The sequence below is a fragment of the Thunnus thynnus genome, chromosome 7 (genome assembly GCF_963924715.1).
Source record: "Thunnus thynnus chromosome 7, fThuThy2.1, whole genome shotgun sequence".
NCBI classification, from domain to species: Eukaryota; Metazoa; Chordata; class Actinopteri; order Scombriformes; family Scombridae; genus Thunnus; species Thunnus thynnus.
Genome location: NC_089523.1, coordinates 18,094,517 through 18,121,037, shown reverse-complemented (window position 1 = coordinate 18,121,037; position 26,521 = coordinate 18,094,517). Strand labels below are relative to the sequence as shown.

The following is a 26,521-nucleotide window of genomic DNA, read 5'->3' as shown; positions in this document are numbered from 1 at the left end:
CTATACTAACAGCAGTGACAACCTTCAATTACAGCAATGAATCAGAACTAAGCCACTGTGAAGGACAGATGCACTGCTCTTTCATTTCCTCACATCACAGGAAACGAGGCAGTCATCCTGTTCTATGGGTCACTCAAACAAGGTTTCAATGCTGCACTTACTGGATACTTGAAGACAGCACAATGAGCTGTAAATAGAAAACTGACATTATCACCTTTATGACTAACATGTTACCAAACAATTTACACATCTAGCAGACGCGGAGCAACATTAGCCTTCATTCGGAATCGTGTTTGTGTCCGCCCGACAATTCTAAATCTAATATTCACTCTCCTTTTAGCTCTGTTTTGCTCTCCACCAACTTCTCAAGCTGCTAAATGTTTCAATGTGTTCACCAGCTAGTTGGTAATTTTTTTTCTGTCAGCCTTTGGTGCTAGTCATTTGATCCATTTTTAATATGTATATATATATAAATGATTAGACAGCTTTAAAAACATTTCACTATGGCACCACAACTTTGTCGTCACAAGATTATCATTAAATGGAGATTCAGTAAGCCTGTTCCTTTGAGGACACAGTTTATAAAATGTTTGGAAAATGAGGGAAAAAAGTTCTCAGAGAAAATGGAAGTGTGCACACAGATTTTTAATACATCTTATGCTGTTCCCATTTAACCTATCTGAATGTCTGTGTGCTCATTAGTGTGTCTGCTGCAGCGTCACCATGGATAATTTCCCATCCAACTCCTGAAAATATAACTTTGTCTCTGAATCTTAATGCACACATATTATAGCACCAGCAAGAGTCGAGATTTCTCACCAGCACGACTCTAATGTCTCATCCTACATTTTCTCTCTGTCTCTATTTCTGATCTGCTCTCCTGCACCTTCACTTCTTTGCCATCTGTTGGCATGTAAGTCCCACGTCTCTGCAGCTCTCTTCATCTTAGTAATAGCACCTTGGTGAGAACTTAAGATGTGGACAAGCGGGGCAAGCAGTTAACAAAACGCTGGTTCAGCATGCGCCAAACTGGACCAGCAAACAGGAAGACTCATGTCAGCACATACTGCTGTTACCCCAGTAATGCCAGCGCCAACAAGAGGCAGCTTGGCAGCGATTCTCACTTTACAAATAACCCTCTACATCTGAGATGGCCATTGTGTGTTTCACCACTCCACTGTTCTATTTTCAGACGGCTATCATCATTATCGTCAGCATTACACTCTATAGATAGACTGACAGACATTAAGACTGGCAGGCTGATTTGAATCTTGCTAAAAATTATATTGAATCTCACTCTGCTCTCCTGCTTCCTGCACGACTCCTATTTTACTCAGTCAGGCTAATAGAGTATGCAAGTGATTACAGGCACATTAATGATTTTTCATCTATGCACAAGTCTAAATGGGGGTTCGTTTATCATAACAAATGCCCACCAAAATAATCTCACCCTCTTGCAGCAAATTTAATTTTCGAAGGCCTCAGAAATGTATTACTGCAGTGTTTTGGCATGCGTGATGTCCCCCTAGAGTACCTAATTGAGTATTTTTGCATAAAAGTGATTTGGGTTTGTTCAGGTGGGTACCACAGAGCTGCCTGTTGACACAGAAATGGAAGATAAGGAATTTCAACATGTTTGAGTGCATCCCTCTCATAACAACACTTGGACAGTTGGTTGTTTGATCACCACCATTTAACTTTCCTGCTGGCCCTGACAACCATCTCCATTTCATAGTCATTAACAGATGGTGGACTTGCATACGTGTATAAATGGCTAATATTCCTCTGCTAATGTTCGGTCAACCGGGCTATACATGCGCATAGGAAATACGAGCATTCAAAAATACACACACACACACACACACACACACACACATAAATAAGCACACACAATCACTCTGTTACTTAGCGCTGCTTCACCAGTAATTGGTTTCATTTAGAGGACAATGGCTGTTGGTGCTGGATAATGAAACATTAGGAATTAGCCCCTATATTCCCACTGGTCTACTAGCTGCCACCCGTATTTTAGCCACTTTATCTCCTCTACCACTGGTTACCAATCCAAACATATAAGCAACAGCCCATAGCTTCTTCTGCACAGCTAGCCTTTCTGTCCAAGCCAAAGCTATTAATCTCTCTCCGTTTTTTTTCTCCCGGCTGGGACACTGCACGCTCCCAGTCATATAGCAAGTCAACTATAGGTCACAGAAATGAATTTCTGTTTAATGTAGCTGTAATGGTTTAGTTGATTATTTGACCTTTCTCTCTCTGCTGCATGCAACCTTGCGGCAAGCACAAATGGTGACTGTTGTCTTTATCTCTTTTAATAATTTTGACCTCTAATTGTTCTTTATGATATGATTTATCTAATGTAATTTCGTGTAAAAGCACACTATAGACCAATTAACAGGAAATAGTTCTCAGTTAATTCACATATTTTTCCTTTTTTCAGTGCTTGAATCCAGGGAATAAAACCTCTTATCTGTGATGTTGTGTCAATATCCAGCCCTGTGACACTCTGTTGACAGTTCATGGGAGACTGAGTTTGTGCTTTCGTACAATGTTGATCTGAATGTTTACATGCAAATGATATTCATATAATTATAGTGCTATCAGTTTGCGACAGGGAAATCTGTGCTTATCACATCAAAATCCTATTATTTACTGTCCCAGTCACCTTTTTTTATCTTTCCCAAATTACACAGGCGGCAGTAAATGTTGGTTAACGCAGACCAAACTGGGCCTGGGGCAAAGGAATCAACACTGAAATTCAACATTTCTTTTTAATTAATCTTGGCACTCACTGTATGGGGGTGATGTTAGAAACTCAGATGTTTTCTCACATGCTAATTAGTTCTTCACCTTTACAAGTAAGTATTTAACCTCTCACCCCCTCCTTCAACAGAATCCCTTGTTAGGTCGACTTATGTGATGTGAACATGGGATCAAATGTTTTCTTGGTCTGAGCAGGCTTTAATGATTTTAACTCCATACTGTGTGTGTTTGTGTGTTCCAGGGACGGAGGCCGGGCTACTTTTCCTTCTTGGATCCCTTCTCCCCTGGAGTCTGGCTCTTCATGCTTCTGGCCTACTTGGCTGTCAGCTGTGTCCTCTTTCTGGTGGCCAGGTAGAGAGCTCACCAGTAAAATACACTTTTTAGAGTGAGAGAAATGAACTGAGAGACAATTAAAGGGTTAGAGTACACAGTAAAAACACAAAAAGGTGTGATGGGCTTTTTTTTCAAGGAGGAAACAGGTGTCTGTTGTCTACTTTCTTCAATCTTTCTTGTTGATCTTCCACATCATAGTGAAAGAGATGTTCTCCTCCCAATGGTAGGTCTCCAGCGTCACAGTGACACCTGCTGGCCAGGCAGGAAACTGGCATAACTGCTGTTCAAATCATTATTGCTTATACAACAAGAAGCATTATCACATAGCACTGTAAATTATGAAGAAACTTAATCAAAAATGCAAATTATACATCTTATGTAACACCTGCTGGAATCAAATAAACATGATTGCTCAGACAGGTATTACCTTTCTAAAGAGATGTTCTAAGCCCTGCATTACATTACTGCCATATGAACTATATCTATTGAAGAAGAGAGATGTGATTTGTTCAGTTATGAAGATTTTGCCTTTTTATGCTGAATTTTGATTAAAACAAAATATTCCCTCTGCAATCTAAGTGAGCAATGCGTTAAATTTCTTTACCTCTACTACCCTTAAACTCTACTTACTTTCTTTTCTTTGTCAGTTGCTATTAATTTTGGCAGATCAGAAGGAAATTATACCCTAGTTTTAAGACAGAGAAATCACTGCTGTCTCAATACAGCACATAAGTTGTCACATTACTTTTGCTTCATAGGGCAATATTTTAACATACCAATCACACTTGTTCACTCCCAGGGTTTAAGTAGGCGGCACATGGGGAATGGAAAGCAGGTTTGTAGTCTCTCGAGAGAACCGGGGAAGGTGACTTTGTGCTCAGTTAACTGTTAGACTTGTTTTGCTCCTCGTCTTTCACTCCCTTTCGTTTGCTCCCCGTCTCTTGAGTTTAGCTCTCGTCAGAGTACTTTATCCGACTCTCATTCCCACTCCTGTTGGATGTACCCCTCCTCCTCTTCCCTCTGTTGTCTAACCCCATTGTCTTGCACTCCCCAGATTGACACCGTATGAGTGGTACAACCCCCACCCCTGTTTAAAAGGACGCTGTAACCTGCTGATCAACCAGTACTCACTCGGCAACAGTTTCTGGTTCCCTGTTGGAGGCTTCATGCAGCAAGGATCCACCATTGCTCCCAGAGCTCTGTCCACACGTTGCGTCAGTGGAGTGTGGTTAGTATTACCTACACAGACACACAATGCTCTCCAACAAACACACATGCACACACCCATTTGACTCGGTTTTAATTGCTCCATCATGGCATTTCATCTATGATCTGCTCTCAGTGGTATTTTTGGACCCTGTGCTTCATCTTTTCATTTATTCGTCTGGTTCAGTATGAGAACGTGATGAAACTTGTGCATGTGCATATGTGAGACATCGTCTGCGTATGTCTGCCTTTATTCTTTACAGTATGAAGTTTACTTTCTTTCATCCAAACTGAGCATTGTCACCTTCATCCATGCACAACCACCCTTTCATCCATCCACCCCGTCATCCACAGTAAATCGTGCAGTTTCTTCTCCTCTCAGGTGTGCAGTTATTTTAATCCTCCTACACTTTCCCCCAGACAATCTATCTTCATACACTTTCCTGCACATTTACATAACTTTTATAGGTGAATACATATATTCTTGTCCTCCACAGGTGGGCCTTTACATTAATCATCATCTCATCCTACACTGCCAACCTGGCCGCCTTCCTAACAGTTCAGAGGATGGAGGTGCCGATAGAGTCAGTAGATGACCTGGCAGATCAGACGGCAATTGAATACGGCACCATGCATGGAGGATCCACAATGACTTTCTTCCAGGTCAGGGGTTATACACATCATTGCATATGGTAGATTGTTTATACTCTTAAATCAAAGGCACTCACACGCACTCACCTCAGAGCCCTCTGTGATCGATGGGCCACCAGTGATGTTATCCTCCTCATAACCTTCCTGTCCTTCCTGTCTTCCTCCTCTAACCACAGGTTTTATCTGTTTCCTGTCTATTCTTTGCCACAAACAATTCAATATTCTTCTCCTCAGGGAGATGGGGCACTGTCCGAGTCCCTAAGAGAGGCACACACTATCCGCTTTCATCCTCTTAAGATTTGACCTCAGAGAGAGAGAGTGAAAAACAAGAAACAGAGAAAGAGTGTATTACAGGACAAAAAGACAGTGAGGGATGAAAAGCAAGGAAAGAGAGATGTTAGCCTTGTCTTCCTTGATGCTTTTACATCCACCGGACCTTGAATAATGTTAGTGAAGGCATGCCAAGAGGAAGTAGAGGACAGGTGGGGATGTGTGAAAATTCTGCTCTCAAAGCTTCTCAAATGGAAAAAGGTGTGCAAACTAAAAAAAAGATTCACATTTAACTGCAGTACTCCTTCCACAGAATCAGAGTCTGAATAAATGCATCAGTGAAGAAAATGACAAATAAAAACAAATGAAAATTAATCTCCACCCCTGCAGAAGTGGAAAATGTATCTGCAACTGACAGACTTTTAATGTCTCCCATATTGGACTGTGTCTGTTTGTCCTGATTGTATCTTGTCTCGCTGCTCTGCAGAACTCTCGCTACCAGACCTACCAGCGTATGTGGAACTTCATGCACTCAAAGCAGCCCAGTGTCTTTGTGAAAAGTACTGAGGAGGGGATCGCCCGTGTCCTCAACTCAAACTATGCCTACTTGCTGGAGAGCACCATGAACGAGTACTACCGCCAGAGGAACTGCAACCTGACGCAGATCGGAGGACTGCTAGACACCAAGGGCTACGGCATCGGCATGCCACTGGGTGAGTGGAGAATGATGGGTGGAGAGTTGGGCAGGAAAAACTTAGAGTATTAGGATTAAGGGAAAGAGAAAAGAGGGCTTAAAACTCCTTAAAATGGTTCTCTAAACATTAAATATAACAGTCAAAGTTTAAAGCAGCTATAATTAATATTTTTAATAATAACAATGTATCAAATGATAATATGTAATGTCACTTGTAGTGATGAACGTATAAAGAATTATCATCCCACTCTGCATCTCCCCTCAGCTTTGTAGAACTTTTTAGTGAGTTTCAGCACATTGTTTAGCTGTCCATCTGCAACATAACTGTTTTGGTTCATTCTCACTGCTCTCATGGCATTGTTTTTGGCCGCAGGCAGCTGTTTTCAGAGAAAAAGCCCTAAAACCCCACTGTACACCACCTGCTCAGCACCAAACAGCAAACACAGTTAGCAACTAGTTGGTAAACACAGTAAAGTAAAGCTGCAATGATTAGTCACTTAATCAATTACTTGATCAACAGAAAATGAATTATAATTAAAATTATACATAATAACTGTTTTGAGTCATATTTTAAGGGAAAAAACACCTAAATTCTCTTGTTCCAGCTTCTTAAATGTGAATTTTTTCAGGTTTATTTAGTCTTCTATGATCGTAAACTGAATATCTTTGGGTTATGGGCTGTTGGTTGGGACAAAACAAGAAATTATCGACATTTTTCACAATTTTTTGACATTTTATAGACCAAACAACTAATCAATAAATCAAGAAATAATTAACTGATTAATCAATAATCAAAATAATTGTTAGTTGCAGCCCTATAGTGGAGCATTTAGTAGCTAAAGAGACAGATATTTCCCTCAGGAGATGATAGAGACCAAAAACAGAGGTTAAAAAGAGAATGAATATTGGACTTACATTCACCAGGTGGACGGAGACACTGCAGTGGAGTGTTTGATGTGTAAATAAGCAACTTAGTTTGCCAAATCAACTTAAAAGATGACGATATATCAGTGTTGTGTTCAGAACAGTTAATGCCAGTTTAAAGAGAAAAAAAAACATCTCTAGGTATTATTTATGACAGTTTAAAACTCAGCTAATCTGCTTCAACAGGATTGTGTGGTTCTGCGTCAGTCAGATATGGTGACAGTGACCTGGTACGATGATTGCGGTTGTAATATGATTACAACTGTAATCATATTTGATTAAAATTTGCTAAGTCCTGACTGGTGCATGGAAGTATGTGACCCATGTGCTCCAAATCAGTAAGAGGAGCACAGACAAAAGAATAATACAGAAATTGTCTCATGAAATCACCCAAACTTTTCAAACATTGGCAAAAAAAAATAGTGTTCATGTAGGACCCCATGACTCATAGTAAGAAGCTGAATGAGAATTTAGCTTTTAGAGGTCTCACACACGTTGGAGACCTGATGGATATCAGTGGCTGAGACAGACGGAGAAGTGGAGAAGCAGAGGGGAAATGAAGTTCAGTGTGAAATGAAGGCACCAGAGGACAAAAGCTGATGGTTTTGCTTAAATACACTGTATAATTTATGTTGATGCTGAGAAGGGGGAATGAAGAGCAGGGGTAGAGCTAAATTGAAAAGTAAAGCCTCAGCAAAGCCAAACCATTAGCTGCTATCATGGCGGAAAATGATGCAAAAAGTGAGAAACTAAAAGAGAGACTTACTGCCAGACTTTAATAGAGCGGCTGTTTCCATGCTGTGATGTGAGAAGGGAGGTCGAGAGAAAGGGAATTTGAAATATTGTTCCTGTTGAATGTGGAGCTGTTGCCGTACGTCTCACTCGCTGCTCTGAGAGTATAAACACAAGGTTTACTTACACTTTGATCTCAGGTTGAGTCAAACTACAGACGGGGGAAAAAACACATCTTAAAGTAAACAAGATTAATTTCAATTCCTTTGATGTATAAGGGATAGATAAACCCACTCTTTAGTGAATGACGTTCCATACCGCATACTGTGATGTAGGTTCAGATTCAGACTACTTTACTGTCCGTTAAATTTACATGAAATGGAAATACGTCTTTGGCACTGGCATATGAGACAACAACACACAATAATTATACATTAACGGTAGGATAAAGTCTTAAAGTGACTAAGTGGCAGTGATAACAGTGATGATTGGATTGTTCTTCCACTGGCATTTGAGTAAATCCGTCATAACCATCACAGCTATGTATATTACACAGCAGTACTTAACAATAAATAGCTACATTAAAAGAAATGATTGGGTAGGTTGCAGAATGAGAGCAGCCTCATAAGTATAACAATAATAATAGTATGTGGGTGGTGGGGTGGGGGAGCAGGCAAGTTCCAAGGGGCCTATTTAAACAGGCTGTTGTTGAGGATGGTCACAGCTGATGGAATAAAGGATTTCTTGTAATCGTTCTTCCTGGCCATTGCAATTTTCAGTCTGCGGCCTGATGGCAGCAACTGAAATGCTGAGTGGAGAGGACGGATGGGGTCATTGTAGATCTGGATTGCCTTTTTGGTTATGGATTGAGAAAATAAGTCCTGGGGTTGTAGTTGTTTGACTCCATTGATTTTTTGGCCTGATTGATGACCTGAGTCAGTTTTTTTCTTTTGTTTTACTGAGAGGTTTCCATACCATGAGACAATGTTAAATGTGAGAACACTCTCAGTTAGTTATTTGTAAACCATGGACAAAGTGTGCTGGCTGGTGTTAAAGCTCCTTAGTTTCCTGAGAAAGCAAAGCGCTGTCTTGCTTTCTTGTAGATGTAGTCGACATTGTCCTGAAAGGTGAGTTTATTGTCTATTACTGGTCCCAGATATTTGAAGTGGGTGACCTGCTCCACTTCCTGGCCCTTCATACTGATTGGTTTTTAAGTAGGACCTGCACTGCCTGCTCTCCTATTGCCTCCTAGACACAGCTCCCTGCTTTTGGTGACATTAAGGTCAAAAAAGCTGTTGTCAAACCAGGAGGCGAGGCAGTTGATGTACTGGCAGTAGGAGGTGCTGTTCATATCCTGCTGGCAGGCAACCAGGGCCATGTCATCCACATACGTAATAAGGAAGAAGTCACTGCTGTTACACTGCACTTTATTTGTGTATATTGAGAACAGCAGGGGGCAATAGTACACATCCCTGAGGGACACCTGTATTCAGGACAAGGCAGTCAGAAAAGGTGTTGTTGATGTAGACACGCTACGGTCGATCTCTCAGGAATTCACTGACCCAAAGAACCAAACTGCTGCTGACATTCAGGTCACAGGGCTGGACTGTATTAAAAGCAGAGGTGAAATCCATAAAAAGAATGCGGACATGAGTGTCGTCTTTGTCTAGATGACATTGAACTATATCTGAGAGAGTGTGTGTGGCATCTTTAACACCTTGATGAGCTCTGTAGGCAAATTGCATGGGGTCCATAAACTCAGATGTTTGAGATGAGAGTTCTTTACATATTAGACACTCCATACATTTGCTAAGTAGAGGTGTGAGAGCGATGGGTCTGAAGTCATTAAGAGATTTGGCATGAGATGTTTTTGGGACAGGGATGATGGTCGCTGTTTTCCAGGCCTGGGGGACAAAGCTAGAGTTGAGGAATATTTGGAACAGTTGGGAGAAAATAGGTCCCAGTTGGGCAGCACATTCCTTTAGGACCTTCCCCTTGAGTCTATCTGGGCCTGGTGCCTTGCGGAGGTTAACCCTTTGTAACACAGAGATGACATCTCTCTCCTGTAGGATCACAGGGCATGGGGTCATTTCAGTGCAGACAGCCTCACACTTGTTACTGAAGTCCTATTTATCATATCTGGAAAATGAGTTCAGATTGTCTGAGAAACCGAGGGGATCTTCACATTGAGGGGCTGGTTTCTGCTGCCTGCCCATCATTTTGTTCAGTCCCCTCCCAGCATCGCTTGCATTGCCAGTTCTCCATTTCTCCTCAACCTTGTCCTTATAGTTTGTCTTTTTTGATCATTTGTCCTATCTCCTTATTTAGCTCTTTCTTCTTTTGAGAGTGACCCTGCAGAAAGGCTTTTTTCTTCAGATTTAGGTGATGTTTCAGTTCCTTGTTAACCCATGGTTTATTGTTGAGGTAAATTCTGACATCCTTTGTTTTAATTACAGTCTACACAAAAGTTCACATGGCTAATAATAGTGTAATTTAGTGGTTCATAATTGTTCCTGGTCTTTGATAAATAAGTCCCACTCAGAAGCCTCAAAGCAGCCCCTCAGCTCTTCCACTGAGTTATTGTCCAGGCCTGAATATGCTGGACAGCAGGTTGAGCCCTCTTTAGTAAGTGGCAGTCCGTTGGTAAGAGGTGGATAACGTGACAGTCCTAGAGGAGACCTGAGCACATAAGCGCCGTCCAGATTACCAAGGCATAGGTCCAGAGTTTTGTTCAGTCTCGTCGGACATGTTACATTTTGTTCAAGATTTGGCAAGAGTGTGGAGACATCGCATCTGTTAAAATCACCAAGCAGGAAGACCAGGTCGTCAGCGGAATTACGCAGCGCCTTGTTATATAACCTGTAGAACACAGCAAAACCCTTTCAATCTTATATTTGAAGTCTTATTTTTTGTTAAAATAAAGTTTTCTAATAGAGTGACATCATTTCACTTTTACCACAGTACATCTCTATTTTCTTTCAATACGAAAAATGTCACAAAATGAGTGTGTTGCCACTGTGTTTTTGTCAGACGGTAAGGTGTGGCAGAATGCAGGTTGAAATAAGTTGTTTTGCAGTGTACAGTTGAGTTTTGCCCCTCTCTTCCCTCCAGGGTCAGTGTACCGTGATGAGTTTGACCTGGCCATCCTCAAGCTGCAGGAGGACAATCGCTTGGAGATCCTCAAGAGGAAGTGGTGGGATGGTGGCAAATGTCCAAAGGAGGAGGACCACCGTGCCAAAGGTTTGTCCGGGTTAATCCTCATCCGCTTTTTCTTCAGCACCATTTCAGCTTGTCAGACTGTTTGTTTGAAACAACACTTTATACATTTTGATTTCTTCTCCTCCTTCTTCTTATTCTATGAATCCCTCTTCCCATCTTCCCTCTCCTTCTCACTCTCACTTCTTCTATGAATGTTCTGTTGTCTCCAGGTCTGGGTATGGAGAACATCGGCGGTATCTTTGTGGTGCTTGTGTGCGGCCTGCTGGTGGCTATCTTCATGGCAGTGCTGGAGTTTGTGTGGATGTTGAGGCAGACACCAGGAACTGAGGTGAGAGAGGGCTATCTAACCTGCATCTGCTTTATCTCCCTCTCCCCTCCCTGGCACCCTCCCCCCCGCGGAGCTTCTAGGCTCTCCCACAATGCACAGCTTTGACAGGAAAAGATGTCTTCCTCTGGGTTTCACTTGACACGCAGCCTTCCACCGTCCAGCCTATGAGACATAATCAGCACAAAACCAAAGATATACCTCACTTACAGTATACCTCACTCAGACTACATGCATATATGGATTATTTTTTATTTATAGTGGTAGATTCATAAATATATATTGCATAGAATATACATATACATATACATATACATAACATATAATATTGAATGTAGCTAGATCTTCTTGGTGAATACATGCTTGCAGGGTGCTGGCAATGACAGCCTACTCATAAAAATAACTGTTATTGTTTTATCTTAGCCTTAATCTAAGCATATTTTTACTTACAAGATGCCTTGCATTGTGTGCACATCTTCGCTCAGTCAGATTGACAGAGACCAGAAGTCATTCCATCGGAGGGTGAATGGATGGACAGTAACAGACTAGTTGTGGCCGTTAGACCCCCTGTACTTCAGTTAATAATGGACCATCAGTAGAACCAGAAATGGAAAGTAGAAGGCAGGAACTCTTTTAATTTAAAGAGAACAAAAAGTATTTTTCACTGCAAAAATTACAGAAATGATAAATCTGAATTTTATGATCATACACCTTGTCAGTGTAGCTTCATCTAGGATGAATATGAGGGATTTTGTGAGTCACAGAACTGCTGTTGGAGAGGTATTTTTGCCACAACAAAGGCCAGTTCAAATTCTCAGATAATAATCACTTCTTCCAGTAAAGTAGTTCTACCGTGCTATTCTTGAGGCGGGGACTCCATCAATGAAATTGGTCTAGTAATATACTGGAGAAAGATGTGCATGCAATGTTATTTCTGATGTGATTCCTTTAAAAGATACTTGATAATTGTCTTTTCAAATGGACTCCGCACTGTGATTTTAATTCAATAAACATTCAGTATGTGAAAGTCAAAAACCAACTCATGTGATTTCTTCTTTTTGACCAGCGTTGATTAATGTTTCACCCGAACTTGTAAACCCTGTGTGTGTGTGTGTGTGTGTGTGTGTGTGTGTGTGTGTGTGTGTGCGCCTGTGTGTCTAGCGTGAGTAGTCTGCTCATGTGCAGCATGTGTGGATTGATAATTACCCTTTCTTGTCTTGCACTTGAGCTGCAGTATCCTGTCTGTTATCATAATTATTTCAGCTAAAAATACTGTAGATACCCAGTGAAGTGATAAAATGTGTGTGTTATATGTCTGTGTGTGTCTGAAAAGTAAGTTTAAAATTCCATAATGTACTCTTTGTGTTGTCTTTTTTACTATTTTCAACCTCTGTTGTTCCCACTATTCTGAATATAAACATAACAATGAAATGTATTTTATGTGTCTGTGATATCAGTCTGTACTGATCAAGTCAGTCAGTCAGTGAGTGTTCTTGCCTCTCTCCCTTTCTCTCCCTCTCTTATCCCCCTCTCCCCTATCTTTTTCTCCTTGTGTGTGTGCTTGCAGCAGTCAGTGTGTGAGGAGATGCTACGGGAGCTCCAGGGGATCGTCCTGTGTCGCGACAGTCTGCAGGTGAGGCGCCGACGGGCAGCCTCAATACTGCGGCCGCGGCCCTTACCACTGGAGGAGCGCCGGGCACGAGCCGCCGCCGCCAGCCTCAGCAATGGCAAGCTATGCGGGGGCACGGGACTGCCTGAACCCCTCTCTCACAGACTGGCACAGGAGGCTGCCCTGGTTGCGAGGGGCTGCAGCCACATCCGCATTTGCCCTGAGTGCAGACGCTTCCAGGGCCTGAGGATGCGTCCTGCAGGGGCCACTGGGGCCCTCCCTTCTCCCACACACAGCGAGGAGAGCATAGAGTGGGACAAGACCACAAATAGCAGTGAACCTGAATAACGCCCGGCGATTCCAACAGGACTGACTTTCCCAGCAGCCACTTCTCTACTTCCCAGGGATCAAAGGTCATGTGGTATTTTGAGTCAGCCGTTCAGAGCTTAATCATCAAGGGCAGGACAATGCTGCGGACTCTCTCGTGCCATAGAGGCAACAGCCAGCACTCAGTTTTGGAATCTCCTGGGGTGAATTTTTTCCTTGGTCATAGGAAAAACTGATGAGTCTGTCTCATTGTGGTCTGTCCCTGTTGGCCCTCTGTACCGTGTAAAACAGGACGGACAAAAACAGCTAAGGGGCATTTGTACTATGCAGTATTTTCAGTCATTTATCATTGTGCTGTTTCTTTTTTTTTCTTTTTAAATTATTTCTATCCTCTGTTGGATTATCAATACTGAATATTGTTATTCTATTGTTCTTGGGGAAAAAAAAAACTTTAAACAAGTTCCTTTTTTTAATCAGACAATTTACTGTATGAACGTATATTGCCTCTGAAGAGCTGCAAAGATGAACAGACTAATGCAAGGTCATCCCTCAAATCCTATTTTTTTTTTTTTTGAAAGTGCCAAAAACCATAAGTATTATCTTGTGGCTGAAGAAAGCACCACAGCCTTGAGAAGACAACAAAATCATCTGAACCTGGAAAACAAACCAAGACATACAGACACACGGACTTCTTTTATAGTAGTGATATTCTATTAAAAAATGTTTTAACTGTTGGTATCTCTGAAAGACAGCGATGCATGTCCAGAGGTGTTGGCAGATGCTCACTGAATGATGAATTGCTAAAGAAGGTTGATGATTTCCTGTTTTGAATACCTGCTTTATAACATGATGGCTAAACACACAAACACATATACACATTCACTATCCATTTATTTCCTTCTTCCTCTGTGTTGTGACATCTCTTTCTCCTCCATATGTCCGACATCTTTGGCATCATAACATTTATCACTTGTCTCCTTTATGACCTCTCACTTCTAAATGTGTACACAGTCTCCTCTACAGTATCTTTCTCCGTCTCTTCAAGAATGATTTCAGGTTTCATAAGGTCAAGGCTGTGTATAAATGAAACACAGCATATATCAGACACAACCAAAAACACATGAAATCTCGGGTAAAGGGTTTTTTATATATATCAGCAGTTGACTTGAGTTCTTTTAAATGTCAAGGCAGTTAAACTTTTATTGGATGTGATGTTTTACACACTACTGGAGGAGTATTTCAGTTCAGATCGGGCTAGATGCTCTCTGACATTTTCATACATTTATTTCTGCAAAACCTAAAGTTAGAATATGTTAATCAGGCATTTAAGAGGCCGCTGCAAATGGATAAAGAAACATAACAGAAAGTAGATTCAATCAAATGTGTATCAGTTCAGTTTTGGTATTCAGATAAGTGAGGTCAAACTGAAATGATTAGACCAAATGATTGGATCATGGATAATTAATTCAGTTTTATTGTGTTTATGGAAAAAATAGTCGTCTTTATTTGTGTTTTTCCTATATATCGATCATACCTCCTGAAGAAAACACTGAGGACAAACCACCAGCAACAGGAATCTTAGGAGCCACTTACTTGTTGCATAGACTGTGACACGTGATGTAATATTTCCCCACCGAATTGACTTTCTGAAGGCGTTACTGTTTGATAGTCTGACTGTTTCAGAGGCCATCCACCTGTCTACACTGCTCCTCGCTTATCTCTGATGTGTGCATCATTTTAAATGTGCCCATCAGGTTCTGTCAATCACCATCCCTCATAACTAAACCACCAACTCAACACAAGCATGAAGGTGCCGCCATGGCATCTCTCTTGTACTTTTATTAGCCACGTTCATTTTCTGTCTTTGTCATTTTTTCACCTGCAGGTTGTCTTGGTTAAAAAACTCTTGCATAAGCTCTTTTAAAGAAGCAGCCTGAAAAATGGGTGGGTGTGCTGATCATTCAAAATGTTTAAATGTGTTTCTGTTCGTGTAGAATCATAATGAGAACACTTTAAGACACTTCCTGTATATGAGTGTTCACCTTGCCATTGAATCATTCTGTCATTTGGTTTAACATTTCATATCCACAGACATGGAATCACCTCCTATATTTTTCAACCACCTGTTATTGCATCAATGGTAATGATTGGTACACTGTTTCAGAAGCTGGTAAACATGACTGTTGTGTGTCAACCATTTACAGACCTGTAGTGAACTGCGATATTAGCACAATTGTACTAATATAGACTTTTCAGTGAAGAGTGACTGGAATCACAAATGAGTAGATTTTGCATTCAAGAGGGTTTTTTCCATTCTTTCAATGTCAGTTCAATCAGTTGCTGAAAAGAATTTCAGGACTTCAAAATGGTATTTCGACTCAGGTCTGCAGTGCGTCTGAACCCCCAAAAGACACACATAAGTGTTTGAAACAGCATTGAATCTGCTTGATTCGGTACCCCATAGAAATCAATAGGAATGGCAGAGTTATTGTTATCATTTGCTCAAGAGCCAATAGTGCCAATGCATCTAATCCTCAAGTAATGAACAATTATAGTCCCACAGAAGGTGTGTAAATATAGTTTGATCACCAGTAGTGGTCCATAGTGGGGTTTTTTTTTTATTCCAGCAGTAACAATCGTTTGAAGCTGATTATGTTAATAGAGCAGAGAGATACAGACCTACATGTGTATACTTTGTATGTGTTTATTATGGACAACTCATGTAATTCGGACACACACAGTACATGTGGACACACTCACAGATTATGTGCATAGTGGTAAAAACAAATCTGTTCACATTTGATGTAAACTTTCTATATTTCTTTATAAAAAAATAACTTGTTAAAGGAAAATTGCCAAGCAAATAGCAAAAAAGACCCACATTTCATTACCAGTTTTATAAAAGAAGTTTCTATCCATTTGCTGAATGTCACTAAGAAACTTGTGAGAGTAAGAAGGCTCCCGCTGCACCCGATGCTAACTTCTTAAACACTAAAAACATTTACTGGGGTGCTAAATCAAGCGTAGTTGGAATGAGATTGCCAATTACCTTGAAGGCATGAAAAGCAGTAGAGTAAGAATTAATACAAATCCTTCTGAAACACTGGGCGACCTTCGCTGGGAGACCACTGAGAGAAGATGGCAGGGTTTGGCTGCTATATTTTATATGCTTTATTTTCTTATGTTGACATTTTTATTCCATTATAAATACATTTCTTAAAACAACCTCCATTTCGTGGGGTTTCTGGTTCTGTCTCTTCTTTACTCTGATAGGCCTATATATGACCTTTTGAGCTGTTTAGACCTGTCATGCTAAATAGCCTGTGAGTGCACTTTGTTTTTCATGTTTTATTATTCGACTGGGAGAAATATTCAGACAGTGCTTCTGTTTTTGTGGTAACATATATGCGTGCAGAGAAGAAGAATGAGGATTTATGGATTTCTAGCTGAGTAAACATGACAATTGTTGAGTGAACCAGAAGGACCTGATGCATCTACCTCTCGTTTCTCACCCGTGACTAAATTAAAGTCTGCACACTCGTGAATCAGTTGAACAGCTGAGAATTTGTGTGGGTGGGAAGTCTTAACGGAGGCTAATGAGTTTAACAACTCACTCATGTGCTATGTAGCCTACGCATCCACTCACCCGTAGTCCATCTATCACTGTGATTTTCAGTGGATATTTCTCTCTCAGGATTGTGAGTGAGCACCACACTACACAAAAAACCCAGGATCTGATTTACAGTTTAATTCAGACTTCCTCTCTCTCTCTCTTCTCTCCTCTCTGAGTGCCTGTCTCACTATCTTCCCGCCGCAGCATCAGAGATGACAAGTTTTTCAGCGCACCAACGCCTGCATGTTACAGTGCATATCCACACTATACACACACACACACACACACACAAACACACACACACACCCATATAACTCTTACAAGAGTGACACGTGCACATAAACATCCGCCGCCACCTGCATGTCACTGCTGTGTCGAGTTTATTTCATCGTGCTCATGCTTCCCCTTCTGCCTCTGGTGCTCCAGGTCCATAAATTAAGTGCATCTCTACCCACCACTGCCTAACTGCTGTTTGGATTTATGGAGCCCATGATGAGCATTGAGTGCCTGCAGAGGTGTGTGAAAATCCACTCCTCAAGCTTACCCAGTTGTAGCACATAGCATTACCAATTTCCCTGTGACTGATTGTTATTCTTCAAGGATTTAGGAATTATTGGAGGGAGGGAACGGGGTTGGCATTTCACTCACATAAACTTTTCTGAGCCCAGCATCCAATTCAAGGCCCCCAAGTAATATTTAGAAATATATAAAATATTGTGAGTTTTAAAAATGGTCTATAACTCTGCATTCAGTATGATTTTATTGCTTTCGAGAGGCAATTGTTAAATCTGTTCATCCCATTTCTACTGCCAAAATTGCATCTCTTTGTCCAACAACTGCTTCCTCTTCTCTGACAGCAGATTTCCAAAGGTTAACAGTGTGTATGTATATAGCCACTAACAAGCATTGGAACCAAGGATACCAATTGAAAGACAGAACAGTCTATGAGTTGAAACTACCTAATACACAGTGAGACTGGTGCACATTTTTAAGTGAGAGCGTTTCTATTGATTTGTCGGCAATTCATTGCAAAAGGCTTGTTGTTGTTGTTGTGTGCTCAAAGAAAAGGTATTCAGAGTGCGAGAATTCTCTCCAAGGTGAGACGCTGTCAAGGCTGTTATACAGCCTTTTGTTCACTGACAGTTGTTGTTGAACATATTGACCAAAACATCTTGACATTGTTTGTCTTTCAGAGAAATAAAATGGAGCTTCATTTACTTTGTGTTTCGTTCCCTCACTATTCATTCCTGCCTTGATGGATGGCCCCGCAGATGGGAAAGCATTGATTACGTAGTTCTGTGTGTGTATGTGTGTGTATGTGTGTGTGTGTGTGTGTGCGGGTGGGTGGGTTAGAGTGTGCATGCGTGGGTGTATTTGAATGTGATCTCTTTCTCATGCACCTGCCTCCATGGGAAATCACAGTGTGGGCATCTTGATTCATCAGCTGGAGGCCATCTAGTTGCATCATTACCCAGAGAGCAGCAGACGGAGTAGACAGCCAAGTCAAATTCCAGTGGAAGTGCAGCAGCCAGCACTCTGTTAGGTATTCACAAGAATAAAATAAAGCGGCCAGCTTTTAGCGTGGAAATAACTCAATCACCTGCCAGTAAAAGCTTCTTTTTTTGCCCCACACAAGGACACGTGACTTCTTTAAATTTTTTGAAACATAAAACAGTCACAAGTCATTTCTGTTGAATGTTGGCACCAAAAGTCTCTGTTGACCTTCCAAAGATTGAACTGCACATCAGTCACTATCCATAATGACTCAACTTTTTTATAGAGCATCATCTATCTCTGAGCAAATGCTTCAATGGCAGCAGACAAACATTAGCTGGGTTTCGATTAGAATCATATATCATGTGTACCATGAACAAAACTGTCTTTGTATAATCTTTTTTGATTGCTGGTCATAGAAAAAAGGTACACCTGTAAAAATAAGGTATATACAGGTATATAGTAACATTTAACACTAATATTTGTTCCCTCTCAAACAAGTGTACAAGGCTTATCTCATCTGGAGTACTGGGGTGGCTGCAGTCAACCCCATTAAACCCTAAACAAACAGAAACACCGTCTGAAGGCAAAAATTTCTTATGATTTGAGGAGAAAATATTGGTTTTCAGATAAAGACCTCTTGAGTTCCCGCGTTAATTGGTCGTTAGAGCACAGAATTATCTTAATCCCTGAGTAAATGATTCATTACCTCATAGATGAGAGGCTAAAAAAATGCACTGGGCCATGAAAAAGACCTACAAATGACAGCCTTGAAAGTAAAATCTGTTTATCTGGTTCCCTGCAGGGGGAAGTCGGGTTTTATCGATGCCGGGCAGCTAAATCATATTTCCTGCATCATTAACTGTTATTTTGCCTTTCTCTTGTTATTGTCTATTGTTAGTCTACCTCATACTGAGCATTACTTTTTGTTTACTTTTTAGATTTTCCCTTCTTGTGATTTCCATTTTTTGTCATGGCTGAATGAAAACCCCTTCAGTCTAGCAGTATTAGATTGTAGCAGTGTTGGGAATGTCTGTCACTTAGTCATTGTGGTTCATGTGGCCAGTTTCACCTTCTGCTTTCTTGCCTTTATGTCATTTAGCATCTTGTCCACTGACTCAGCATAGCAATTTTCCAAGTAATCTCAGACAATTGTATCTATGTTGGCATTTTTGCTAAAATACATACCTGCTGTGAGATCATAATAGCCTTAACACTCTTAAATTCCCAACAATATCATTAATTTTATTCCTGTTGGTGTATTTCTCACACTTTCATTCGAGTTACAAACATCGTGTGTCAAAAAGAACAAAGTATTTACACATATAAAATACTGTATACACACTAGAACACTAATAACTTCTGGGCATCTAGGATATTCAGGCCAACATCTCAGAACAGTCATTTGCTACATCTAGTGGGCATTACACAACATTACAGACGCTACACAGTTAACTACTGAATACATGATAGATAACAGAGTCTATTATGTGCCCTGATGGAAAAATATTATAATAACAACATCCATCAGTGTGTTAGGCATGCTAGATTTTAAGTTGCAAATTGATGCTGTCACAGGCATCACTTTCAATTGGACCAAACACAGATTCAACATAAGTTTGAACAGACTCGAGTGTAGATACATCAAGCAGCTGCCTTCATTTGTAAGGAGCCCGTCATTTAGATGTCCAGTGCATTCAGGCCAAATTCAGCGAGCAGTTCCTTGTAATTTTGATGAAGGGTTACGCCCTTGTCCTCCCATCCCTGTCGAGCCGCAGACAGCTGCGAGGTCAAGCTGTCGAGAGTATCCTACAAAAGATATTAGCAGAAATGAGACTTTAGAGGCGAGCTGAAATTTGAAATAATACATCAACGCTGTCTAAATGGATATTGCTCCCCCTTAAACTCTGATGAGTTTCAGGAGAGAGCCGATGAAGAGGACACATAATTAGATTTTGTGTGTCATACTGGGAAAGAGAGAAATAATGATAATTACATATTAAAATCCAAGCTCCATAATCACAGACTAAGCCCTCGAACAGGGCTCTGGGCTTTACCACTTATCTTTGAAGATCTGGCCACTGAAAATTTGCATACACTGTCTGTGCTTAGCCAATTGGGCTATACCTGTTAACGGTCAATCCTGTTCCCTTTCCTCACCTATTTCGTCTTAAAGGTTCTATATTTAAGAATTTTGACGCAATTTACATGCATTGGTCGTTTTTTTTATTGTCAATGAGTGGACAGGTTGTAGCATAACTTAAAAAATTAGACTTTCCCCGACTCTCTCTGTTGTCTGTAACAGCCTGTGGACTGATTTCTATGTGAAGGACTCAGGACTAACTGACTAAGAGTGAGATATGCTTTGCTGAAACACTGCAAAACACAACATTACAAATCTTTTATGTTATTATGAGAAGTGTAAGCGAGGAAAGAAACATCACTTGCAATAGGTGCTCACTCTGGGAGGCCTCTTTTTTTTTAATGGCCAGTATGAACAGGAGGAATGATTACAGCAAAGTAGTGAGAAAAACCTCTTTCAGTGTTCATTTGGGCACCTGACTGTTGTTTTAAGACAGACTTGAAAAACCTATCCTATCTGAACCTATCCTTTAAAGCTCTATGTGTAGCATGTGAACATGTTTGACTTTGGCAACTCCTGGTAAAAGTACCAAAAAAGACATGGCTTGTGCTGCAGCTCACATGCAGGATCTTTTCGTAGTCTGCGTCCATGTTGTCCAGTTTGTGTTGGAGATCATCTACGGTGGCGTCCTTCTCCTTTTCCAACTGCTCACGCTGTCTTCTCTCTTTCCTCAGTTCCTCCTGACACAAGGCTAGACAGACAAATGCACACAGGCACGCCGTCACTCCTATGTCTTTATTCATTTAAGTACAGGCGTTATAATTAGATGTATTCATACCAAGTTCTTCCTTTAGCTTGCTGACCTCCTTTTCCAGCCTCTCCACCTTGCTGGTTAGCTCTGCCTGCATGGTTTTGTACTGGCGACTGAGGTCTACAACAACATTTATGTCAACAATGTTAGACTTAGCCCTTATTGCTGGTTCACTTTGTAAGGCTAATGCAGCAATCAGCTTAGGCGCCCAGCTAATTAGACTTTTTGTTCCTTAAAAATTAGCCTAACCTTCACAAACATGCCCCTTGTCCTCTCTCCCGTGGGGATCCATGCTTTATCTCTGGCTATTAAAAGAGAGCCTAATTGTTGATTCATGCCCTCTCTGTACCGTACCACAGTTGATGTCCCTGTGGTCTTGTCTCTCGTGCTGCAGCTTCTGCTCCGTGTCTCTCATGCGTCTCCTCAGGTCAGTTCTGTCAGAATGGGCCTTTATTACTGACTCTCTCTGTAAGGCTGATGTAATCACACAAACATGCAAGCATGAGTGGACATACCAGAAGTAGAAAAGACACTCAGATCATATACTCAAGCAGAAGTGGAAATAACCCTTTGTAAAATACCAGAGAACTATTCATTTCATAGTCAAAATCAAATTATGCTTTAACATGTAAGTGGTAATAGTCCAGATGGTTTTAGAGCTAACTACTTCATATCCTGCTGGGTGCTTTCAATTGCAGCAATGCATCATATCAAATGAGCTCATGGCATGTTTTGAGAGTAAAATCTTCATCTGAAAATTAAGTTATAATTCAGATAAATTTAGTAGATTAGAAAAGCAGAAAGTTTCCCTTTTGAAATGTGCTTTAGTCTCTAAGTTTATGTTCTAACAAAATAGAGTGCCAGTAGGCCCATCACAACATTAAATAAATGTACTTTGATTTTCTGGAGGGAAGACATGTTGATAACAATGATATGAAACATGATATTGAAATTATTAGCTGATTAATAATACACAGAAAATTAATCAACAGCCTTGGATGAACTCATATTTGTGTAAGGTATTGCTGTTTTTCTCTATTCTATATCATTTATAAACTGAATATCCTTGAGTTTTAGACTGCTGTTTGAACAAAACAAGCAATAAGAAGACATTAATCTTAGCTCCAGAAAAGTGTGATGGTTGTGAGGGAAATATTTCTCAATATTTTTGACACTTACTGTAATATAAATGATTTGCGGTCTTTAAACTTGAATAGAAGGGTCATTGTTTAAACATAAGACACAATATTTTTACCCTGGATGTAACACTACAGTACATATGAATGACTTCGGTCTGTGACTAATGCCTCTTCATAAATTAAAGCATAGCCTACATGGCATAGAGGAATTTAAAATCGCTGCTTACCAATGTGATCCTGCAGAATGGCTATATCCAGAATACTGCGCCTATACTTTGCGTCCAACTCATTTTCGCCTGCAAAAAAGAGGAGAATAGTAGTAGAAAAATACATGAATTAATACATAAACAAACATCAAATCAGACACATCTCATAAGAAAAGTTACTTTTTTCTGTATTCTTCTTTGTGGTCTTTTTTGTTTTTTTCTTTGGAGGCATGTTTGCTTGCTGTTCTGCTGCCTGCTCAGTCCTTTGCACATATAACCACACACACACACACAGACACACACATTGAGGGCCCAGTCCAACTACATATAGGGATGAGTCTTTGTTGCTGCTGGGCACTGGTTGCTGAGTGAGTTGCCATGGCTCTAACTGTCCAGTTTGATTGATAGTTGATTGACTTGAAGAACAGCCAATCACAACTTGACTGAGGCGCTGTTGCCTTTTTAGCTCACGCACACAGGTCATGTAATTGGATCCTTACTTTTAGTGAGACATGTCAAAGCTTCCTTTGTTGTCAGGGGTGAATTCAGGGCTGCGTTCAGCATCCCTTCAACGTTTTATGAATGCTATACAGGCAGAGGCGCGCTCCCGCCGACTACATTCTTGTGAATGCGCACAGGGAAGGCGTGGAGTTTGAGTTTTGGGGGGGGGCGGAAGGGGACGTACAGGAAAGGAAAGGGCCGCACATACACGTCACGGGTGGGGAGGGGGGGCAGAAAAATACTGGGCAATGTTTAATTCCCACAATTATTTATTCACCCCTGTTCCACTGTGTGTGTCTACGATAAGCTTTCGCAGTTTTAAAGCGCAACTTCCTCTCCTTAATCCCCGGTGAGTGCGCTCTGTCGTCAGCCTCGCAGCCCGCAGAGGAAGGCTCACAGTGTCACACATCTACTGAACTTCCCGTCAAGACACAGCACAGGCGAGAAGAGCTGCTGCTGCTGCTGACAAAAAAAGGGGTAACGACATCAAGAGAAGAGGACACACTCCAGTCCACAGGGCAAAGAAACGGTGCCATTGTCCTCCAGCTGAGGACGAGCAGAGGCAGGTCTGGTGCTCTGCTAATTAGCCTGCGTCCCTGCAGAGAGCGGCGCGGCTAGCTGCAGCACGGAGCGGCTTGCACAGGGTGTGAGTGAGGGGCTTATATTAGCCACAATCGGGACATTTATCTGGCAAACTGATGTTAGGTTTACTGATGGGAGCCTTTATCCGATAGTCATCCCTCCCTTCCTCAACCCCCCACCCCCCTCTCCCCCACCACCGTCGGACCCTGGCTCGGATCCGCCACTCGGGCGCTGTCCTCGCCGGGGGGTGCCGGATCACCATCTCCCGGTCCAGCTAACTCCCAGGAGGCGGCTCGGTGCCCCTGACCCCGGCCCTGCCTCGCCTGTCTGCCGCTCTGGCCGACCCTAGCCGAGCCCGAACATGGCAGGGAACCTGAAGAAAGGCGGGGGGCTCATCGGCATGATGAAGGATGCCTTCCAGCCACACCACCACCACCTCCACTCCCATCACCAGCCCGGGGCCGTGGACAAAAAGACGGTGGAGAAATGCTGGAAACTGATGGACAAGGTTCGTAATTAACTAGCCGTTAAGTAGCCGTTAACCAGCCGTTACGTTAGCTAGGGCGACTGCTAGCTACCCGCAGCTAACTAGCGATAAGCTCGCTAATCTTCGCCTGCTGCAGTTCAGGCGCTGCTAACATTAGCTTGTCAGCTGGGTGAAAACATAGTTAGCCGACGTTAGCTAATTTGCTAACCCAATATATGATGTTTAGCACCTTTTGTGCCAGGCACATTACTTTAAAAGACAGAGACTTTTAAACCCAACTAACATCAACGTTAGCCCCGGGACATCTGTTTGCCAGTGCTGTGCCACTCTGCTAACTAACTAGTTGTCACACCATCTGGTTTGTCTGACTGCGTTTAAATGTATCGTGAATATAAACAAATAACAAATGAGATAGAGATAAATTCAGGGCTTGAATTTATGGCAGTGTAGTGAAATGACAGAGGCTGCCAGCAGAGAAACAGTCTCTCCTGTACATTGTTGCTGAAATGTCTACAGTCAACTGTCTGTCAGAGAGCAACCCCCTTAGAAACTGTAACAAAGCATTGATAAAATAGAGGATATGTGCCCATTTAACTAGGCCAATTATGCTCTTTCACAGGGGAGACTAATTTCACAGCTTCACTTCTCGGAAAAACTCTGTAGCAGTTTGACCCCCCAGTTTCCTGTGAGATTCACACAGCAATATTAGAGAGAATAGGAAGACAAGACACTCTTTTGTGTCATGCTCTTCCTCTTTGAGGCCTTAGTTTAGAGCGCTGATGTGAAGAGACCGAGTGCTTTTTAAAAAGCTATTATTAAGAAACCACATTCCAGTCTATTTTGCTCCTTTAGCATCTGTGGTAGGTTGCCTGGCTAGACTTTTATTCACGTTTGAAGAGGTACTATACCTAACACAAATAAGACAACAGATGCGATACTAGAGTCTGTCTTTCTGTTATATGGGTTGTCACTGAATGTGGTGAAAGATGACCATACACCACTTAAACCACTCTGCACAGTCAGGTTAGCTTTGCAGTTTACAGTATGAGAATAATTGACAGTATGACCCCAATTGAGTGAAACAGTGGATGGGCAGCACCAGTGAGGTGAAAAAAAAAGAGTGCCTTACCTTACCATGTTACCTTTTTTGAAAAATGCTATGAAATCAAAAGTATTTTTACTCCACCAGATTGTTTAAAATAGCAGCGGAAATATTGTTTGGGGCTGTCTAAAGGAAAACCACAGCCCAGCATATACCGTAGACCAACACCTGCTGCGTAATAATGCAGTTTCTCTTTGCAAATGCCTCCTGCACAGAACGAAGTTAAATTTTATCAACCCACAGCCTACAGTACCTACTCTGACAGTGTTCAGTATAAGGAACATTCATCGTCGAATCTTAGTGTTTTAAGCTTTTTAGTTACACACTATGTTTGTGATGCACTGGCCAAATGTTTTCTTAGTTTAGCTATCATTATCAAATATAAACTTTGAAATTAAAGTTTGAAGTATTAAAAGTTTAAACATTAAGTCTTTCAGTACTGTCTCAGCTGTTACATTGCCAGAGGCTTCAGGCTATTTAGCTATTCATTAATCAAACCTGATGATTTACATGGAAAATCTTCACCACCAGTCATACAGGCAGATATTGGCTATGATTTGTTGGACACCAATGGATTTCAAGTCATATGCTACTTTTGATATCAATGGTATCAATTTTGTGCCGTAATACCGTTCAGTGACACACATTTTTCAGCTTAACTACTATTTCTTCACCAATTTGATCAACATGTCAACATTAGTGACATTTTCTTTAAAAATGTTCTTTTGCCAAAGCACCCATAGTCATATCACACAATTTTCACTTTTATTTTTATGGGGAAGTGATGGTCAAAAGTCATTACATTCAATTTTGGTACTTTTTCCTTCTATCTATTTCTGTTTGATTTAATGACACCAGTTTTAGTTTCTGGTTGACAAAAAATCTGTTCTGACCTTTGTGTAGCACATGATTTTTTTCATTTGTTGTGTGCTATTTTATGCCTCTTTGTGACTTAACAATTTTGTAAATGTGTAGTAACGAACAGTAAGATGGCGGTCACTGCTGTGTGTGAAACATAGCTTTAACCCATTTAATCGGACACAAAAAGTGTGTAGATACCAAACACAATTTCAATGGAACTTTCAAAGTGGTCTCATGCAGTCTTGAAATTTCAGGAAGATTAATGGATAATTAAATTGCACAATGTAGTTTGCCATCAGACATTCTTGTCAAAGTATTATCCATATTGTGAAATTGTGGATCATATGAAAACTTTTAGGCAGTGAACAAATAGTTGTTTCTCTTCAATTTGCTAGACAGTTTTTTCCAGGAACAGTCTCTGAGCTCTGCAGAAACAAGGAAGCACTATTTGCCTGTTTACAGCTGAGATCTTGCAAGAATTCAACCAGGGTCAACTTTTCATCAGACTGGTTAACCTTTAAACGCCTTGAACTTGATGTACAAAAAGGCAACAGCTCTACGCCAGGTGTAGAATCAG

The 26,521-nt window shown here is 41.1% G+C and overlaps 3 protein-coding genes across 4 annotated transcripts in view; 2 read left to right on the top strand and 1 right to left on the bottom strand.

Annotated features, from left to right (window-relative positions):
• grik4 (glutamate receptor, ionotropic, kainate 4) overlaps window positions 1-17,880 on the top strand; it is a 303,837-nt gene extending 285,957 nt beyond the window's left edge. Inside the window, exons 16-22 of the mRNA XM_067594699.1 lie at window positions 3,017-3,126; window positions 4,163-4,336; window positions 4,812-4,977; window positions 5,723-5,948; window positions 10,697-10,825; window positions 11,014-11,132; window positions 12,697-17,880. Of these exons, the coding sequence (XP_067450800.1) occupies window positions 3,017-3,126; window positions 4,163-4,336; window positions 4,812-4,977; window positions 5,723-5,948; window positions 10,697-10,825; window positions 11,014-11,132; window positions 12,697-13,086 (1,314 nt within the window). The 3' untranslated portion in view covers window positions 13,087-17,880. The remainder of the gene's footprint in view (window positions 1-3,016; window positions 3,127-4,162; window positions 4,337-4,811; window positions 4,978-5,722; window positions 5,949-10,696; window positions 10,826-11,013; window positions 11,133-12,696) is intronic.
• A 1,522-nt stretch (window positions 17,881-19,402) lies between these two features.
• On the bottom strand, window positions 19,403-23,075 carry drc12 (dynein regulatory complex subunit 12 homolog). 2 transcript variants are annotated; one of them, XM_067594698.1, is made up of 6 exons: window positions 22,912-23,075; window positions 22,433-22,501; window positions 21,421-21,540; window positions 21,094-21,186; window positions 20,876-21,006; window positions 19,403-19,981 (listed from the first exon to the last, which is right to left on the bottom strand). In XM_067594698.1, the coding sequence occupies exons 1-6, from the start codon at window positions 22,973-22,975 to the stop codon at window positions 19,853-19,855; spliced, it is 606 nt and encodes a 201-aa protein (XP_067450799.1). In that variant the 5' UTR covers window positions 22,976-23,075; the 3' UTR covers window positions 19,403-19,852. The 2 variants fall into 2 exon arrangements, with proteins under 2 accessions (XP_067450799.1, XP_067450798.1); XM_067594697.1 differs by lacking the exon at window positions 22,912-23,075 and adding an exon at window positions 22,592-22,905.
• A 119-nt stretch (window positions 23,076-23,194) lies between these two features.
• The window catches only part of cbl (Cbl proto-oncogene, E3 ubiquitin protein ligase), a 39,475-nt gene continuing 36,148 nt past the window's right edge, over window positions 23,195-26,521 (top strand). Inside the window, exon 1 of the mRNA XM_067594692.1 lies at window positions 23,195-24,002. Coding sequence (XP_067450793.1) covers window positions 23,856-24,002 — 147 coding nt within the window. The 5' untranslated portion in view covers window positions 23,195-23,855. The remainder of the gene's footprint in view (window positions 24,003-26,521) is intronic.

Bases quoted from the DNA above. Each gene is read 5' to 3' on its own strand.
- drc12 (XM_067594697.1), bottom strand. From the start codon at position 22,895: ATGACCTGTGTGCGTGAGCTAAAAAGGCAACAGCGCCTCAGTCAAGTT. The intron at 21,187-21,420 runs GTACGGTACAGA...ATGTTGTTGTAG, and splicing joins CCACAGGGACATCAACTGTG to ACCTCAGTCGCCAGTACAAA. The intron at 19,982-20,875 runs GTGAGCTGCAGC...TATCTTTTGTAG, and splicing joins ACTACGAAAAGATCCTGCAT to GATACTCTCGACAGCTTGAC.